Source organism: Acanthaster planci, linkage group LG14 (assembly GCF_054643075.1).
Source record: "Acanthaster planci isolate LZ-2023a linkage group LG14, COTS_SCS, whole genome shotgun sequence".
NCBI classification, from domain to species: Eukaryota; Metazoa; Echinodermata; class Asteroidea; order Valvatida; family Acanthasteridae; genus Acanthaster; species Acanthaster planci.
Genome location: NC_141790.1, coordinates 307,778 through 326,381, shown reverse-complemented (window position 1 = coordinate 326,381; position 18,604 = coordinate 307,778). Strand labels below are relative to the sequence as shown.

Sequence of the window (18,604 nt, the reverse complement as noted above, 5' to 3'; positions counted from 1 at the left end):
ACAAAACCAGACTGCTCGTGAATGAAATGGCTTGTCGCTGCATATCAAAAATAGTTGTGGTAAAAGGAGCACGTCTCCACCTTAATTTGTTGCGCACGTCATCACTAACTCTGGCGAAAGCATGCGATGCCATGTAAGCCCATAACATTGGTGGCACTTGTGAAATTGTACACAATGCACGTTTCTTATCAACTGCTACATTTAATTTGTTACGAGTCTATCTAATAGCATCAAAATCGCCGGATGACGTCATCATGCAGCGACCACCACCGACCACCAGATTACTTTTGACCAATCAGCATTGAGATTATTGTAACTATTGTCCTATCCCGCGGGTATCACAACAAAGATTGTTGTCGTCGTGAATGTACGTGGTTTATCCAGTTCGTAAGTGACTTCGTCATACGCGTACATGTACACGTAGGCCTACACGTACACGCGGACGCGCAGCTAAGGCTCCTTTTCCAGAGGTTCCACGTAAAAACGACGATCAATGATACAACGTAACGCTATGTGCAGTGCACGTGACGTCATGTCACATAATAAGCTGAAGGGACTGAAAGCCTGTCTATTATGGAATTGCGTGATTGGGGATTTCCCAGTTCTCCTACCTCGATGGTGTATGTGCGTGCAACTGCAATTGCGCAAAGGCCAAGGCGTAACCTTGCATTTTGAGTTACATACGTTCAACTTACAGATGTGGGCAACTACGCTGTTGGTTCCTAAACTCTGTGTGAACTTACCAGGTGAGATATCAGAACATGCTGTTTGTCATGTTTGTGAAAACCACTCCGTGCTCGTGTGCTGTAGTGTCCGTATCTGGACAGTGTGGACGCGAATCGTTCGATCGTGATCATTTGTATCATGTGGTAGACCTATTTTGTGCACACGCAGTATATTTAGGCACGAGTTTCCGACAGAGCTTCCTAGGACGGTTGAGGTGTTAAATTATAGAGTTTTGCGACTCATTTCATTTCAAGAGAGTGATGTTTAAAAGCATAATTATAAGATATACATGTATGTAGACACGAGTGTATGTCCCTTAATAGAGAGCCTGCATTTGACGTCATTAGTGGTCATTTCTTTCTTACTCGAGCCTATTCTATAGGCTAAAGGATAGGCTCGAGTAAACCTTCTAACAAAACATGTCCCCTGGGAGGGCGCTCCACACAGGCCCTCTATTGTTGTCAGCCATTGCGGGACCCAGGTTCAGTCTGCACAACACATACAAAATCACAAATCCATCGTAAAGACCCCTTGCTCAGTAAGCCCAGCATCAGTTAAGAGTGACTGTATTTCTACAGGTGTTTTTCGCACGTTATGTTTGTTTTCCAAAACTATGAGTAAACATCTTTACTACTTGCTCCCCTTTCCTTCATAGTCCAAGTCCATGGCCAAACATGGGAGTCCATTTCAGTGGCAGGCTATAAACTAGAGCTACCCAAAGCAGCCTACAATACATTGAGATGCAGGATTTTTTATGTATCATTTTGTTATTATTTGGACACGTCTATGTGCAGTTATTTGTGTTATAATCTGCACAGATTTAAGATTAATTTTAAATCGGTAATTTTTGACAATTTTCCGGCAGTGATTTCTTAGGCTGTGTGAATGGCTAACTGGTTCATGGTCCATATATATACAGTACTTTCGCTGTTTTACCAGCACAGCAATTTAAATTAAATGTCCAGAGTGTGTTTCAGGGGACTTCACAATTTTACCATATCAAATCTTCAACTGTTTCCATTGATGCATTGTGAAAGTGTAGCCCAGGTTGGATGCCAGTCTTCATTACAACATAGTGTGGTCAGGGTGTCCACCTGAGCTAGGCTATAGTGCAGTTTTGGTCCTTTCGGGGGACTTAACATCCCTTAATAAATCTTCCAAAGCCACACATAACAGAAAGTAAAGTGAAGTATCCTACAATTTAACTTAGAATTAGATTCAAACATCAGGCTGGGATTTGCTTTCACAAGTTTGTTGTCTCATGGCCAAATTTATAACTGCTGGGCCATGCACTTACAATGTACAAGTACTTCCAGTGGAGAAATGCAGCAGTCATATGGTATCGATTCAATCCTGGCTGGTTAGAAACAGAACGCGTGACCTGATGACATCAAAAATACTCCCTTCCACTGATTTACAGTATCTGGGTACGCTGTTTCTGTCACCATGGTGGAAAAAGATGTTGTCACAATCGTGAAATTTGAGATCTTATATGTCAAATACAGAGACTGAGACTGATATGAACTGGATCAAGTGTCATGGCTTTGCTGAGCTGATGGACACTCATCTGATGTGAAGCATCTGTTAAGGATGCCAACTTCTTCAGATTTTTGCATCCTAACCCCCCCCCATAAGATTGATGGTATGAAATTATACATTCATTTTGGCAGGTGCGTGTTATTAAAAGGCGAGCCAAAATGGCAGATGTAACTTCTGTTCTTGGAAGCATCAGTCAGAAGTTCCTTGAGTGCCCCATATGCCATGGGAGATACCAGCAACCGAAAATCCTCGACTGCCTGCACACCTTCTGCCAAGAATGCCTGGTAACATTACAGCAATTTTCATCAGAGCATCGGTCAAGGAGCTTCATTCAATGCCCAGTCTGCAATCAGAAGTCCAAACTCCCTGAGCAGGGCATTGGCAAGTTGAAAACTAATTTCCACCTTGTTGGCCTTATTGAAGAGATCTCTGTGCATGAACAGGTAGCACAGAGTGAACAGAACAAAAAGGGGCATATCTGTGGGTGTTGTGATGAGGAGGAGGCCGTCTCAAAATGTATCAACTGTATTAAGAATCTTTGCCTAAAGTGCCAGATAGTGCCCCAACACGTTGCAGCTATACTAGCGAAACACACGGAAGCATCACTGGATGATCTCAGTTTCGGTAAGATTGCTCACAGATTTAGGAAGCAGAGAGAAGCAGCTGAGTGCCCACTGCACTCTGGTGAGGAGAAAAAATTCTGTGAAACCTGCGAAGAACTGGTCTGCCAACACTGCCCTTGTGATTGCGAGAAAAGCGAAAGTGGCAGCACGTGTCATTTGAAAATTGACTTAAAATCAGCCGCCTCAGATGGAAGAAAGTTGTTCAGAGAGATGTTGGAAAAACTCCAGATCACCCTCTCTGAATTTAAATCCACTTTAGATGCTGTTAAAAAGAAGAGGCCAGAATGTGGTGGATACCTTGATGGTGTCAAGAAACAAGTGCAGGAGCATGCTAGCAAAGTTCATGCAGAGGTTTCTGCTGAAGAATCACATCTTGTCTTTCAACTGTCCGAAATTCGAAGGAACCAACAGGAAACCCTTATCAAAAGAGGTACAGCCATAGAGTCTGCAATAGAAAAGATGAGTACTACCAAAGAAGTAGCAGATGCTTTTTGTGAAACTTCAGAAGATCAGGATTTCCTGGCGGTGTTCCCTCTCATCAGACAAGCTTTAGAGGCTCATTTGAGCAGAAAAACATCTGACATCCATAAAGGGCTACCTCTCTGGGATTTCCGAAAAAGGGAAGGAAAATGTGAGATTGGTACTTTAGTGAAAACGGGAATGAACACATTTCTACCACACGAATTGCATGACCAAGGTAAGACACTAATGACTTTACATAGTTTGATTTAATAGACGCTGTGCTTACACTGTAGCTTATCTGACTCACTTCTCAGTTTTCGAAGCTTGGGCATATTCAGTCAAAAATTGACAAAATGGTCTGGCTTTTAATGTTTTTCTTATTTAACAGCATGCACTGCATGCACTGCACTGATATATGGCAGGATAACCTGGGCCTAAAAAGTGCCTTCACCCAGTGTTATAGGATATCAATGTACCATTGTTAGACCCAATATTGTATTGACCTGAATGTTAACAGCAGGTGGTAGAACATGTGTACTGCTCAAGTCAACAGGATATTTGCCGCATACTTTCTAACAGTTAAAATACTGCATTCTCTTTTTAAGCATTCTCAGGTTTATTTATCATTTAGCAGATACATGTAGCAGTGGGAAACAGTCAAGCATAAATGCCCGTCAGTCAAAGGTACCATCGAGAACATCTGCATGGCATCTGAAGAAAAAGATCGGTAGATCACGAAACAGCAAAGCTAACGACCAAACCTACGGCTCCACAAACACAGCTGTCTCAGCTTCAGGATTTACATGTAGCTTTGGAGGGTCAGAACCGAGAACCTGTTCAACTACAACCCCGTCAACTTCGAATTTCGGCTTTGGGCAATTAGCACCTTCAAACACTTTAACCACAACGCAGTCTCCTGCAGGTGTGGACTTAAAACAGAGTGTATGGAGAACCAAAACTACGTCAGCAGCCTCAGCTTCAGGAATTAGATTTGGACAGGACTCATTAGGCTTTGGGACTGTACCACCTGCAACATGTGCTTCCGGAGTTGGATTTGGTCTCTCAACACCTACGAGCACCTCATCCTCCAACCAGTCTTTTGCAAGATTTGACTCTCAGCAGTGGACCACATCATCAACCAGCACAGCTTCAGTAATTAGCTTTGGACAGTCTGAATCAATTACCAGCTCAACTACAGCCCCATCAATTTCGAATTTTGGCTTTGGCCTAGTAATACCCACAAACACTTCAACCACAACCCAATCTTCTGCAGGTGTGGACCTTGGACAGAGTGCATGGAGAACCAAAACAAACCCAGGAGCCTCAGCTTCAGAACTTAAATTTGGACGGGCTGCAGGTGTGGACTTTGAACAGAGTGTATGGAGAACCAAAACAACATCAGCAGCCTCAGCTTTAGGAATTAGATTTGGACAGGCCACATTTGGCTGTGGGAATGTACCAACGGTGACATGTGCTTCTGAATTTGGATCTGGTCTTTCAACTCTTACAAGCAGTGCAACTTCCTACCAGTCTTTTGCAGGATTTGGCTCTCAGCAGACCACATCATCAACTAACACAGCGTCAGCACTTAGTTTTGGACAGTCTGAACCAAAAACCAGCACAACTCCAGCCCCATTAACTGTCCCTGTAAACACTAGAACCACGACCCAGTCTCCTCCACCTGCAACCAGCACAACCTTTGCCGAGTCTTCTGCGGGATTTGGCTTTCAACAAACCATGTTTAGTTCTGGACGGTCTGAATCAAAAACAAGTACAACCACACCCTCCTTTGGTAAAGGCTCTGACTTTGGGATTTCAGTACCGGCAAACAGTGCAACTACAACTCAGTCCTCTGCAGGTTTGGGCATTGGAAGTGTCACATCAAGAAATAACACAAGAACGACCACCTCTGCTTTTGGCTTTGCACAGGCTGCATCTGACCTAGGAACTACCACAACCCAGGCTTCTTTTCAACCAGTATTTAGCTTTGGACAATCTGAAACAACAACAAGCACAGCCACAGCGTCCTTTAATTCACCTTTCTGCTTTGGGCTGGCAGGACCTGCAAACAAAAAAACTGCAGCCCCTCCTTCTGCAGGTTTGGGCTTTGGAAAGGCTGCATCAAGAGCCAACACCATGGTCACAACCACAACTGCCTCTGCTTTTGGATTTATTTTTGGAAAGGCGAGTACATCAAAGACCAGCACAACCGTTCTTTCCTCTAAGCCAGTATTTGGATTCAAGTTTGAACCAACAGCCAGTACAACCACTGCCCCCTCTACTTCAGACTTTAGATTTGGACTGTCAATACCTCCAAGCAGTACTACGACAATCAAGTCTTCTGCAGCTTTGGGCTTTGCAATGGCTACACCAAGGATCAACACATCAGTCACAGTAACAGCTGCCTCTGCATCAGGATTTGGCTTTGGACAAGCTGCATCAGAGCCTAATACGTCCCGAATTTCCTTTAAACCGGTGTTTGGATTTAAACAGTCTAAACCAACAGTCAGCACAATCGCAACCTCCTGTACTTCAGAGTTTGGCTTTGGACTGTCATCTGCGACAACCACAACCCTGTCTTCCACAGGATTTGGTGTTGGGCAGACCGTGTCAAGAACCAACACCACAGTCGCCTCTGTTCCAGTATTTAGCTTTGGAAAGGATACATCTGAGACTAGTACAAGCTCAGCTTCCTCTAGCTCCACTTCATCATTTAGCCTTGGTGCATTTGGTGGAACTAGACCAAAGCAGCTAGCAAAAGGGATAACTCCAGCCGCATCAAAGTCTGAAGGATTTTTCCCCAAAAAGGGGGATCCAGATTCATTCAGCCCACTTGTTTTCAAACCGTTCAAGCCAGAGAAATGCAGCACAAGCACAACCCAGACTTCTGCAACAGGGACCACATCAGCCTCAACTGGGTTTTCTTGCTTATTAGCGCCACTGTCGGCAGGGATTACCGAATCAAATCCTGCAATGGACAACCAAGCAGGTGATGCTTAGTTTACATCATCGTAATGTGCACCACTTTTCCCAGCATTTCCAATCAATTAAACATATCGTAGGAAGTGGCATAATCAAGGATGTACGACAACAGAAGGTTACATGTATTTTGTGTCATACCCCACTTCAAAATAAGAAGTGTGTCGGAAAGAAAAGGTTATGCATGTGAAGCGTCATCCCCATGAATTTCATCCACCTTTCCTGTACTAGAGGACGGGTTGTTGCAGTACAGTTTTATTAACAACCTTTGATATTGACCCTCAAAATTTAGGTTGTGACAGTGTGCAACAGGAAGATCCAGATGCACCAGTTCTTACCCCCACTGTAGACTCTTGTTCTTCTGAGGAGCATCAACAGGTATGAATGTGTGCCAGTACTTAGAGAGAGTGCATGTATTTACATTAGGCTTGCCGTGAATACTGAATTAGTCAAGGGTGGAGTTGTATCGGCAAGGGGTCTAATGTCCTTTTTTTTTCAAATCCTACATGTATCTTTCAAGTCACTTTGTCAAGTTTTGGCCTACTTTAACATCGATCCTATGGGCCAATAGGAATGTTGTCTTAAACAAGTCCACCAATGTCCACGTTCTTCTTTTGTTGGTTTATCTGCCAGGTGAGTCCAGAGGGTGGTGTACAAGAAAATAAAGGACCGACCAGAGATTCAGACGCATCAGGCGACCCAATCACTTGTAGTGCAGAAATCTTGAGCAATGAAGAAGGCAGCTCGTCAGTTAAAAAATGAGAAAGACTATCAAGAAGGACAGTGATGTTAATTACATTTTTGTGGAAGAAAGAAAACTGTTTTTGTAAAATTTATTGCTGTGTTTATGGTGACCACTGAAGACCCGTAACCAAAGGGTTACTTTATGCAGTGGGGCCTTCTGTAGAGATTCGTTGATATTATGTGCCCATGCATGAGAGGGGGTGAACTAAGTTGAAGTGCAAATCAAGTAGTTAATAAAAGGGATATTGAGAAAGATTAAGTTTGCGCTATGAATAAGCTGTGTGTATACTTGCGGTGAAAATATTGAACAGGTGGTCAAATCAGGGGATGTTAGGTCCTCAGGTCGAAATGTGTTGTTTGGTGGAAATACTAATTAAATAATGACTTGTATCAGATTCCTTAGTTATAGAGCAAGTTTCAGCAAATTTTTCGATGAGAAAAAGAAACAACAGCATAATTACAAAATGAGGCACGAAATGAGGATCGTTATAGTTGTCCTCGCTAGTCATTTGCGTTGCCAGAACTGTCTTTTTTTAATCGGGTCTGCATTACCCGTGTGTTGAAATTGTGTCATTGGTTGATTGTATGTAAAATAAATGTACGCATTGCATCACTCTATCTTATGTTCGCGTCCTTCGCTGCTGAGCCGCATTTCCTGTAACATTGTTCCATTCGTGGTATTGTAATGGTTGTTTATGACCGTGAATTGTTGATTACATAGTTACTGTTAAAGCTCTGAATTTTCCCACATGAAATGTACCAGGCGACTTCTGGGAACAGTACATCAATTCACTTAATGCATTTTAACATGTATTAGATAATTATTGGAAATCGGTATTTCCTGATCAGAAAGAAAATGTCTTATTGCTGCCTCTGGCCAGTTGGTGAGTCGTTCTGTGCTCAAAGTAACGTTTTGCTGAAGTTAAAAGAATTTCTGTACAGTAAGAACCAACGGCAATTTTTCCATTATTTTACACACCCATCCAAAATGATAGCTGTGACGGAGAGAGAAGTTCACGGATTTGGTGAAGTTGGGATTTGTTGAAATGGGTAGGTACGGATTTGATGGGGCGAGTTGGCGATTTATAGGGGTATGTCGGGTTTTCTAGGGTGGATGGCCACGTTAGGTTGGCATGGACTGTGGGGAGTGCAGATTTAGTGGTCTCTGGTGGGGATTAGATGGGATTGCAGTGGGTGGAGTTCTACGTTGAATTTAATCAGAATTGATATTTGATGAATTTCACACAGCTCTACGTGAAGATGTATGCAACAGAAACCTTAAGTGTGAAAAAGTTCAATTAATTTTACAACTTATCAAAAACGTCGGTTTTTAAGACAAACCTGTAACAAGATCACAAGATATGTTGATGCAGACTTTATGTTCAACAGAAGTCCGAAAAGAATATAGTTTCATGTTTCGGTTTGGAAAATTGATTGGCATCCCACACGCAGCAAAGGGCTATGACAGCTTCCCTGTCCTAGAGGTTCAGGACACTCCATTGACTTTATCGCGTGACCTAAACGCAAAAGGTGACGTGATGCCAGACTGATTGAAAAAGAATGCATATTTCTCATTGTGAAAAACCCGATAATGCTGCGATTCGCGCGGTTGCGTGCTGCAGGGAAAATCCCTGTGTGCGAAATTTGTACGCGGGGGATGAATTGGCATTTGTTTAAGGTGAAAAGTTCGTTACTGTTGAATCCAAAGGATGAATGATTAATATCTATTGCGCGCTTCTCCTTAAATTAGGGGGTTTAGAAACCATAACGGTAAAGCCTCTTGTACGGCATTGATGTGCCATTTGAAAACCGATTCTTAAAAGGAAGAGGATAGCGTTTGTAGGAGAGAGCGCGTTGAAGTTGAACTGGAGTAGACGAGCAAGATCCAGTTGGTTTCGAGGGCTGACTCATTCTGCCAAAGTGCGATAAACCGAGTAAGTACAACATTAAGTACTTTGAAAATATTCTTACTGTACCTAACCGAGGTCCACTTCTATGCCGTGGACCCTTGTTCCGCTGAAAGAGGAAAGCTATAGTGTGGGAGATAGAAAAGGTTTCAAGATCCTTGTGCAGACGGCTTATCTCTTCCTTTTTGTCTTTTTAACACTTCAGATATTTTCCTAAAAATGGAAAAGGAGAAGAGTGATCCGCTTCTGTGTTTTCTGTGCAACAACAAATTCAAACGCCCTAAGATTCTAAATTGTTTGCACAGCTATTGCGAGAAGTGTCTTCAACGCATGCAGAAGTCGAGCAAACTTGCAAGGAAGGATATTCGGTGTCCAGTTTGCCGAGAGGCAACGCCGGTCGAGAACGGAGTCGAAGGGATAAAAACAAATTTCTTCCTGGGCAGGCTAGTAGAGGACGCCGTTGTTTCCGAGATTCTTTGGAGCAAAAGTGCGATAGCTTCTTGTGAGTTGTGTGAGCGAGAGGCTGTCTGTCGGTGCTACGATTGCGCCAGGTTTCTCTGCTCCTGTTGTCGGGCAATCCACGACCGTCTGCCGGCATCAAGCGAGCACGGTGTGGGGTCCCTGGATGAGTGCCGGCGTGCCGGTGCGACACCGGCCAGCGGAACGGGGCGGGACTGCCCTCCAGAGTGCTCGGGTCACGCAGGGGAACGGTGCCGGTTCTATTGCCTGAGCTGCCAGAAGCTGATCTGTCGGGACTGCACCGTACTCGATCACAGCTCCCAAAAGTCCCACAACTACACCAGCCTGGAAAGCGCGGCCTGCGAAGAAAAGCGGACCACCGGAGCCCTAGTGGTGCGGCTGGAAAAGAAAATTCCGCAACTTGAAGCTGCTCTTGAGGTTCTTACAGAAATGGGTCCGGTGCTTAAAAGTCAGAATGAGATGGCCAGGGGTCTGGTGCAGGCGGCGGCCAACCAAATCAGGGAGAGCGTAACGGAGGCGGAGAAACGCCTCCTTAGAGAAATTCGCCTGGGAAGCAGGCAACAAGAGAAAGAATTGAGGGAGAACAAGAAGGAAGTCGTCGCCTTGCTGGATGATTGCCGCTTCTCCCACGATGCTTCCAAGTTTTTTGTCCAGAAGTCCAAGAATAGCGAGTTTCTCTGGCTCAACTCTATCCTCACAAAGAAACTGCACGATTTGGTCGCAAAAGAGGCACCTGTCGGACCTTCCGCTGTGAGGTTCAAGGAGAGAGATACCGACATTTCGCTGGGAACGTTAACCAAGGAGGACATAACGGAGGCTGTCTCCAAAGAAGTAGCTCAGAGGAAACTAAAAGGTAAACTCATTCATGATTCATCTTCCGGCCTTTGTCCCTTATAGCGGGCAAAGCTAGTTTTTTTTTAAAGGTGTATGGTCACAAATCCCATGTTTATTGATCACAGGCCTCATTGCCTTCGAAAAATGCATAGTTGCCATATTGCTATCATAACAAGAAGCACCACATAGTAGTTCAGTCCTGAGGTGGTCAGACATCGAGACCAATTCCATTCTGTCAACCGAGTACTTATATAAGGGATTTCGGGGAGAGAAAATGTCAAAAGGCGAGTCCAAGTCTTCACTCATTCTTTCTGCAGGGTAACCCTCCACGAGCCGAACCCGTATACACGTGATAATATTGTAGCCCCAAAAACTGGTGTCTGTGTGATTTTAAAGTGACCCGGTATGAGGTGTTACTTGTCCCGATAGTGCATGGCGATTCTTCGGCTACTGGCAACGATCGCGTTATGCTGAAGTGTAGTTGCCCTGTGCCAAACCCCAGTTGTCTTCAAGTTTGTTTGCCGGCGTATCTAAAGTTTTCGCTGAAATTTTGCCCCTCTCTACTGTTAAATTGTAGGAAAGGAAAATTCCAGTTTTAAGAAAGCGCCTCGTAAAGTTTCTGCAGTGCAGTCCAAAGAGCCAGCTGTACCCGCCAACAAGGAAAACGTGAGTATTTGGAACCGCCTGTGGGAGAAAGACTTAAAAACGTAATGGATGGTATCGATCAGGGGTGTGGTGATTGTCCCTCTGTAAATTATTCCTAGCTACGTGTATTTACAAAGAGAAACGTTTGAAAGGCACAACTTTAAGACTTGCTAAGAAACTCTCTAAAACTCGAGAGGATCGACACTCACGACAAGTAAAGGATAACAATTTACCGCAGAACGCACAAGTGTGGGCATCGGGGTACCAAAGGTTGCTAAAGAAAGAATTTCAGGGGATATCGGATTGATGCTTTAATTTCCTGACATTCCTGCTGTTCTGCGTTAAATTTGGCTGATTGGAAATGATCGCCGTTTTCATCGTATAGGCCTTCACTGAAATACAAGAGACCGCTTTCCCTAACTCCGAAATTCTTGGGTCCTCTTGGTGAATCGACAGCAGCATCATGGACCGGGGGAATGTGGTGATTCGGAAGAGGAGATTTCGGGGTCATCTCAATCCAGCGAGTCAGACGAGCCGAGCACCTCCATCGAGACAGCAACATCCACAGGTCACGACGCCCCCGATGGGAAAATGCAGAGTAAATCATCCCCGTCAGGTCTGAAGACGTCTTCTGCTGATGCAGGAGCTCGAAGGACCAAAGATGCCATTCCGCCCTCGGATAGGATTCTGAGGTCGTCATCAAAGGCGAACGCAAGTCAGAATCAGGCAATTCCAAGACCCACCCAGCACCAGCAACCTAGAGCCAGCATTGATCCCGTGCAAGGGTCACTGACCCAGGATGTAGTCGACGGCCCTGCTCGTAGGCCGACAATTAGGTCGAAAACACAGGGCCAGAGTGGAGACAGATTAAATCCTAGCTTGAGTGCGGCAGGTTCAGCAAAAGGGTTCACTACCTTACAAGTGAGTTAGCAACATTTCCTATTATTTTTTGCGTCCAAAATGCCCTTCATACATCAGCAGAACTTGAGGTCACATGAACATCCCTCACTGTCTCGGTTTTGGTTTTGTAATCCTGCCTCAGAAACTCATAATACCGGTATTTCAATTCTATTCTTCAAAGCTATATTTTAATTCTTCATCCAGAATAGACAGCCTCCGGCACAACCACCAAGCCAACACAAGCCTCAACACTTAACTCACGCAGCCTCCGCAACACAGGCAAAATCAGAGCCGTTTCAGGACTTCAAGTTCAGTGGAGACCTCTCTGCAGCTCAGTTGCTTTCCTCAATGCAGCAAGGCAAAGGTCGGTGGTTTTAAATTAAATTTTAGTTCGAGGTACAGCTATATTACGGGTATACTCACATCACTCTCTGACAAAAAATCGGAGATACTTGAGAAGAAGGTTTCATTAGTATGTCTAGCATACAAGATCATTCTCAGGTGCTTATGGCATAGGTCGTAACGACTCAACAACTTGTAACCCTAACAGTCCCAAATCCTCCAATTTCAATACGATTTTACATACTCCCTAGGAGGTTAGGGTTAATACAGGCGATTCACAAGAGTGCACCACCAAGAGTTTGCAACGCGTTGGCCAATCACAACGCGCAAAATCTGTCGATCCTTTCCAAACGTGCATTTGGTCGACAGATTTCACGCACTTTGATTGGCCAACGCCTTGCAAACTCTTGGTGGCGCACTATTTTGAAACGGCCGTATTAAAAGAAGAAGGATTAAACCATCCATGTCCATTTTCTTTAGCAGTAGCTACATCAGAGGATGGGTCGTCCACACATCCTCATAGAGATGGAGCACAGGCCCCTGCAGGGATGTATGCGCCAGAGGGCAACTCACAGGGAGTCAATGGCAGTGACAACGAGAATGACACGGATAGTGATGGTTCTGATCTGTAGCCATAGAAAAAAAAGAAAAAACAAAGTGTGTTCCCATGGTGACTTATGGGCGAGTAATCTGATTGCATGTGGGTACGCGGGGCCAATGTCAGAAAAACTTAAGGCCTAAAATTAATTTTCGATAAAGTTTATTATTTTATCGGGGGATCCTTCACATGTCCCTTTATTTCTTAGTTGTGTTTCAATCGATTAATGAGTTTATGGTCTGCAGTGCTGATGTTGGGAAGTGGTTGCCGTGATGAATTTTTAACATTTCTACAGCTTGAAGTGACAGTTTGGAACTGAAAAGAACACCCATATGTAAATATGTGAACTTTTGAATTTGCATTTGGATAATCAATTGTCGAAATACTACCGTGAAAATTTAACTAAGTCATACAAAACTGGTGCGTGATGAAAAAAAAGTCAGTAAAAAGAATATTTGGAATTACAATTTTATATCCAATAATTGTTTTCATTAAAGGAGCTAACTGATTATAAAAGATTAAACTAAACTCCTTTGAAAGTTTTGAGCTTCGAATTAAAAAAATATAATCTGATTGTCTCATTTTCATTGTTCGTTGTTGTTGGTTGCTGTTTTTTCTTTCGAAGTACTGCTTAAAACTTTGATGTTATGTTGTTCGAATACGTTTTTGTACTTGTTATCTTAGGTGTAGTTTTTGAATGCATAAAATTTTTCTCTTGAAAGTAGACCCAAGCTTTTGTAGAATAAGCTTTCTGCTTCTAGTAATGTTACCAAACAAGATCAAGGGTTTGTGTAATCTGCTAATTGGCCAAAAGACAAGCAATAAAGAAAGAGGTTGTTCCTCTGACAAGCCCTTTCTTCTGCGCCCTTCTGTTCATCAGAAAAGTTGATTGTGTCCTGTTCTGCTTCGTAAACTTTGATTAGTTTTGCTGCTATTACCACGGCTCGCTTCTCCGATATTACGGTCTGGCGCCCCCTGTTGAGTACTGATAGGTATTTCTGAATGAAACTGGTTAAAAGCAGCTGCTGGTCCAAATCTCCCGGGGAAAACATTTTTCTTACTTTACCGATTTCTGCAACTGCAGTGGGCCTGATACGATTAACCCTACCTTTATTTCAATGAAAATCATGTTGTTCAAACTTTCTATGGGAGTTAATTTCACCTCAAATTTCGTCGGGCAAACGATAATTTAATTAAACCTACGCGTATTTCTTTTATATGCCCAAGCTACATCATGTTTCCAGTCACAAAGGAAATTGATATAGGCCTAAACAAAAAGCTGCTCGAACAATGCAATAAGTGAGCACAAGTTCAGATAATTAGAACAATAATCAGTGATAAGAAATTTGCCAAAATTACAGGAAAAAAAAAAGAATAAGAGCAAGAGGCAGTGGGTTAACGTGATTCCTTAAGAGGGTGTTGTGTCAGAGGAAGTACCCGTTGGCTCCGGATCCCCTCAAGCAACAGTGTTGGGGCCGTAACTCTTCTTGTGCCATATGATGAACGACCTCCCAGACAGCGTTACATCCCAAGTTCGTCTCTTTGTAGATGGTTGCTCCGAGTATCACCAAATCAACTCCAGCAACACCCTCATCACCCAATACAGAAAGACTTGGAAAAATCTGGAAACCTGGGCTCCTCAGCGGGGAATGAACTTCAACGCCATTACATGTAGTATACTGAGCACTCGAAACAAATCACGACATCAGTCTTAACAACACCATCCTACAGCATGTGTCTAACATCCATCTGAAATGACCGACTGGTTAAGCTCGCGGTTATCGGATCGTTAGACGGTGGGTTCGAATCCCAGAGGTGGCTTTTTTATTTTCCCAACTCTTGCTGTCAGTCAGTAGCTATAAGAGACTCTAATTCACCCCGACAAATACCAACAGTACCTTAGCCTACTGGATAAGCTCTTCTGCTGGGACTGTCCGCGAAGTCCAGGTGAGCACCTTAGTACAGGTTCGAGACGTATGGCCGACTCGGCGGCCAGGGCTTAGGGGCCTGTCTCGTTCCTCCCTTGCATGGTCGCTCAAACCCTTTTGGGTTAAATGGATGGGCAGGGAGGAAGTGCGGTGGGCCGGGAACCCGAGACCCAGAAGAGTCCTATATGGAAGCCGGTAACTGCGATTCGTAGCGAATTTCAGGAGTCCGTGCGCCTGAATGCTTGGTCAACACCGCATAACTTTTGGATTTTTTCCTCATTCCCTGGGCACAGAACCCACAAGGCAATTTTCTAAGTATGAATACAGTCAGCGGAAGGATTAATGCTGATTTAGTTCCATTTACAATTTCCATTTCCAAATTTTTCGACCGTGAAACCGATCCCAACTGTATTGGGTCCATTTCTTCTAAGTGATCTCAGTATAAAAGCTGTGAGGTGTAGGGTGAATGTTATTGATGATTCAACAGTAACAGATTCAGGGCAGGCACAGTCGGGCAGCACTTGCCGATGCTATTTTGTCGATGCAAATACGTTTTCATCTGTTAAAATAACAATTTCGTTTGCTTTCAACTGCAGAATAATCTGACATGTTTGAAGAGAATTCTCAGCCCAAAATACGTCCCATATCTTCTTGGGTCGCCCCAACGTTGCAACAATTGCATTACAACTGTTGCCCTTTCTTGTGAATGGTTGATCCATCACTGACCGGGCAGGTCTGCCCGAAAAAAATACAAGCAGGAAAATCATGAAATAAACTCAAAAGAAACGAACAATCCCAGGTGCTGGAATTTCAACAACAGAAAATGACATCTAGAATGCAACGGATGTGAAATCAGTAAAGCTTTTCGGTTTGACCCCCATTCTCGCCGCAAAAGGCAAAAACATGTAGCCCGTTCACACCCCCCCCCGTAACCCACGTTACATTTAATTTTGACCTGTGACTAAAACTTAATGTCATTTTAGTTAAGCAATCCGTGCCTCATTGGCCATAAGTTTAATATCGGAATTCGCGTTGCAAAAATGGCACGGCAAAGAGTCACCGGTACTTATTCAAGTATGTCCCGTTTCGAACTCTTTAATTAACAGAATACTGCCCAAATGTACCTTTCATTTCGAAAAAGTGTCAAGAATCAGATACAAGTACAGACCATTCCATATTTCCCTAGTTGCTGTGCATGGAAACGGCATGATGGACACCGTCTTTGAGGTCGCATTAAAACTTCGCAAAACAAAGCAAACTCAGTTCACTGAACAAACCCACGACTAGTCATTCGGATTTCTACTCATGACCAGGATAGGCCTATCCACTAATTCAGGCCCCAACGAAAACAGTGTAAAATCAGCACTGTTCAAGGAGATTTCTGACACACACGTGAAATTATTGTCTAGTCCCTAATCTTTCAATTTCTTTTAAATTTTTTTGTCGGATTAACAATTACATTTTTAATTATTTCCTCAAAACAAAATCACCCAACGAAAAGTGATTTTTCCGAAGTCTGTTTGCAGCCATTTTTAAGTGGCAACCCTCAACTTTCTCGGGCACTTAGGACCATTTTTCAACCGTAGTTTTTAGCCATTCTGCTCTCAGATAAAAGCTCAAAGACTCAGGGAGTTGATCCTGGCAACGATTTACACAATCTCACCCTTTTGGGGGCAAAACATTATTTTTTTTTCACAAGACACTGAGGGGGGGGGGCACTTTTAATGTTAATCAGCTGGCCAGAAATTCTCACTTAAATTAGTGGACTGCACCCTATGGGGGGGATTGATTACTGCCACCATCATGAATAAAAGGCCTAGAATTGGAGGTTATCTGTTCAGAGCCATGGATCAAACTGTAACTGCATTTTCAAAATATAGCCTTTACATAGTTTGAACGTGCTTTTAAATGAGTTGCTTTTTGTTCCGAATAAAATGCCCCCAAAATAGTAACACCGTATATACAAGGCGTCCTCGGAGGACAGATTTTTCCGACAAGATCATAAAATGGCCTTCGTTGTAGTTGAGGGGTGTACCGCAGTGCAAAATAGAGGTACGTGGTTGTAACAAATCTTAAAGCATCGACCGGACCTCCCTCCCTCATATATCTCCGGTCAATGTTGTGTCTCACGGGTCGCGGTATGTGCAGCCTGGGAAGGGTGTGGCTATTGACACGTGTCTCAACCACTTTGGCCACGATGATAGCATCACCAAGAGAGCCGATGCCACGCTAGGATTTCCAAAGAGGAATCTCAAAAACTCAAAATTGCAAACGGTCAGCCTTGGTGCGATCATGTGCGATTAGCCCTTGAATATGGGACAATTGTCTGTCCCTTAAACGGCAGTAAACATCAATTGCCTTAAGCGCATCCAACACCGAGCCGCCCGCATTATCACTAGTGACTACAGCTCGCGGCATACAGGATCAGTCACCAAGATGCTGCAAACCCTGAAGTTACAAGCTCTTCAGGAGAGACGTGCAAAATTATGCCTGATATTTCTATACGAGGTGGTTGCGGGGCTGGTGGCACGGATTCCCTCTGATCTCTACTTAACACTCCCGAAAACAGGGAGAACAATTACACCAAGAAAGCCTAGAAGTTTTCACTCATCAAACACGCAGTAAGCTCCATTGCCGCAAACTCTTAAGTGCTTTGAAGTACCCAGGTGTAACACAGACCAACTTAAAAACTCGTTCTTCAATAAACAAATCATTGACTGGAACCACCTCGACGACATCCCTGTTAAAGCGGACTTGGTCAGAAAACCTTCTTGGTCAGGTGCGTCACTCTCCATAGCAACATCCAGTATATACCGCCCTCTCTCCGTTGCGTCTATGGCAGAATTGATGTCGGCAGCGAACCACAAGCGCGCCACTATCCACTTTGTTATGCATTTTGCGAACATCATCGTAGCAATCTGATCAGCTTCTGAGGAAACTCTATAATCCGAGGGCGCCCTATATTCTACGGTGATTTTCTGGCAGTTTATTAGACACACAAAAGACAAAGCACTACAAACCTAATTTTCAAACAAATTAAAAATCACATTCCAATAACAATTATAGTTTTATTCATGGCTATGGATGGACATTCTACACTCAATTATTGGGACCGGGACCAGCACAGACATAAATTGCGCCTCCACATGTTATAATGTTATATCATGTCCATACATAAAAGGGACATTTGTTTGACGCATCAAAAATGAAAGAATTGAAAAAAAAAACCTTCACTTTTGACCTTCGTTCCATTTAAAGTTCACTGACCGCACAACGAGACAAAAGGGAATAAAGCCTAATTCTAAGAGTTGTTGAATGGAATAATTTCACAGGGTGCAGGCCGTTTACAAATTGTGACAACCACCAAGCCCTCATCCATCAAAAAGCCAAACATCTCACTAGCCTTTCCCGACAAAGGCAACAAAAATGTGGGTAGATTTTTTCAGGAAAATGGGTGACTGTTTCGCTGAATGCTTATATGACACCACCGCAGTAGTAAGCGTGGAGATGATAAATGAAGCTATTGTAGACACGATACTTGACGTGTGACTCTAGCAGAGCACTCGGTTTCTAACAGTACTGTCTATGATGCATGCCCTGTGCTTGCAGGGCCCGGCAGGGTAGATTCCAATCAGGTTAATTTTATGGTGCAAGGATGTTTGACTGCATGTCTGCCTTGACCTAGCATTTGACTTCTTTATCAAAATGCGTATGTATAATGCACGGCCACAACGAGTACACTGTACTGTCAGGATCTGTCTCAAGAGATTCACTGATTAAATAAAAAGAAATAGGCCAACAGTGCCTTTCTAGCTTTCTGTATCAGTTCCACAAACCAACCACTGCTGGGTCAGATGTGGGCCAAATACGTAAGAAATGAGAAATTCTGAACTCTGG

General features: G+C 43.6%; 2 protein-coding genes across 7 annotated transcripts; both read left to right on the top strand.

Annotated features, from left to right (window-relative positions):
* Positions 1-224: 224 nt before the first annotated feature.
* Positions 225-7,696, top strand: LOC110977948 (E3 ubiquitin-protein ligase TRIM56-like). Of its 3 annotated transcripts, none has more exons than XM_087145942.1 (5): positions 234-746; positions 2,397-3,585; positions 3,985-6,339; positions 6,622-6,707; positions 6,963-7,696. In XM_087145942.1, the coding sequence occupies exons 2-5, from the start codon at positions 2,424-2,426 to the stop codon at positions 7,089-7,091; spliced, it is 3,732 nt and encodes a 1,243-aa protein (XP_087002068.1). In that variant the 5' UTR covers positions 234-746; positions 2,397-2,423; the 3' UTR covers positions 7,092-7,696. The 3 variants fall into 3 exon arrangements, with proteins under 3 accessions (XP_087002069.1, XP_087002068.1, XP_087002067.1); XM_087145941.1 differs by having other exon boundaries at positions 235-746; positions 3,982-6,339; XM_087145943.1 differs by lacking the exon at positions 3,985-6,339 and having other exon boundaries at positions 225-746.
* A 139-nt stretch (positions 7,697-7,835) lies between these two features.
* Positions 7,836-13,628, top strand: LOC110977837 (E3 ubiquitin-protein ligase TRIM56-like). Of its 4 annotated transcripts, none has more exons than XM_087145946.1 (6): positions 7,836-9,007; positions 9,286-10,313; positions 10,872-10,960; positions 11,396-11,860; positions 12,044-12,203; positions 12,662-13,628. In XM_087145946.1, the coding sequence occupies exons 2-6, from the start codon at positions 9,311-9,313 to the stop codon at positions 12,811-12,813; spliced, it is 1,869 nt and encodes a 622-aa protein (XP_087002072.1). In that variant the 5' UTR covers positions 7,836-9,007; positions 9,286-9,310; the 3' UTR covers positions 12,814-13,628. The 4 variants fall into 4 exon arrangements, with proteins under 4 accessions (XP_087002072.1, XP_087002071.1, XP_087002070.1 ...); XM_087145945.1 differs by having other exon boundaries at positions 9,186-10,313; positions 11,399-11,860; XM_087145944.1 differs by having other exon boundaries at positions 9,186-10,313; positions 12,665-13,628.
* Positions 13,629-18,604: the final 4,976 nt, after the last annotated feature.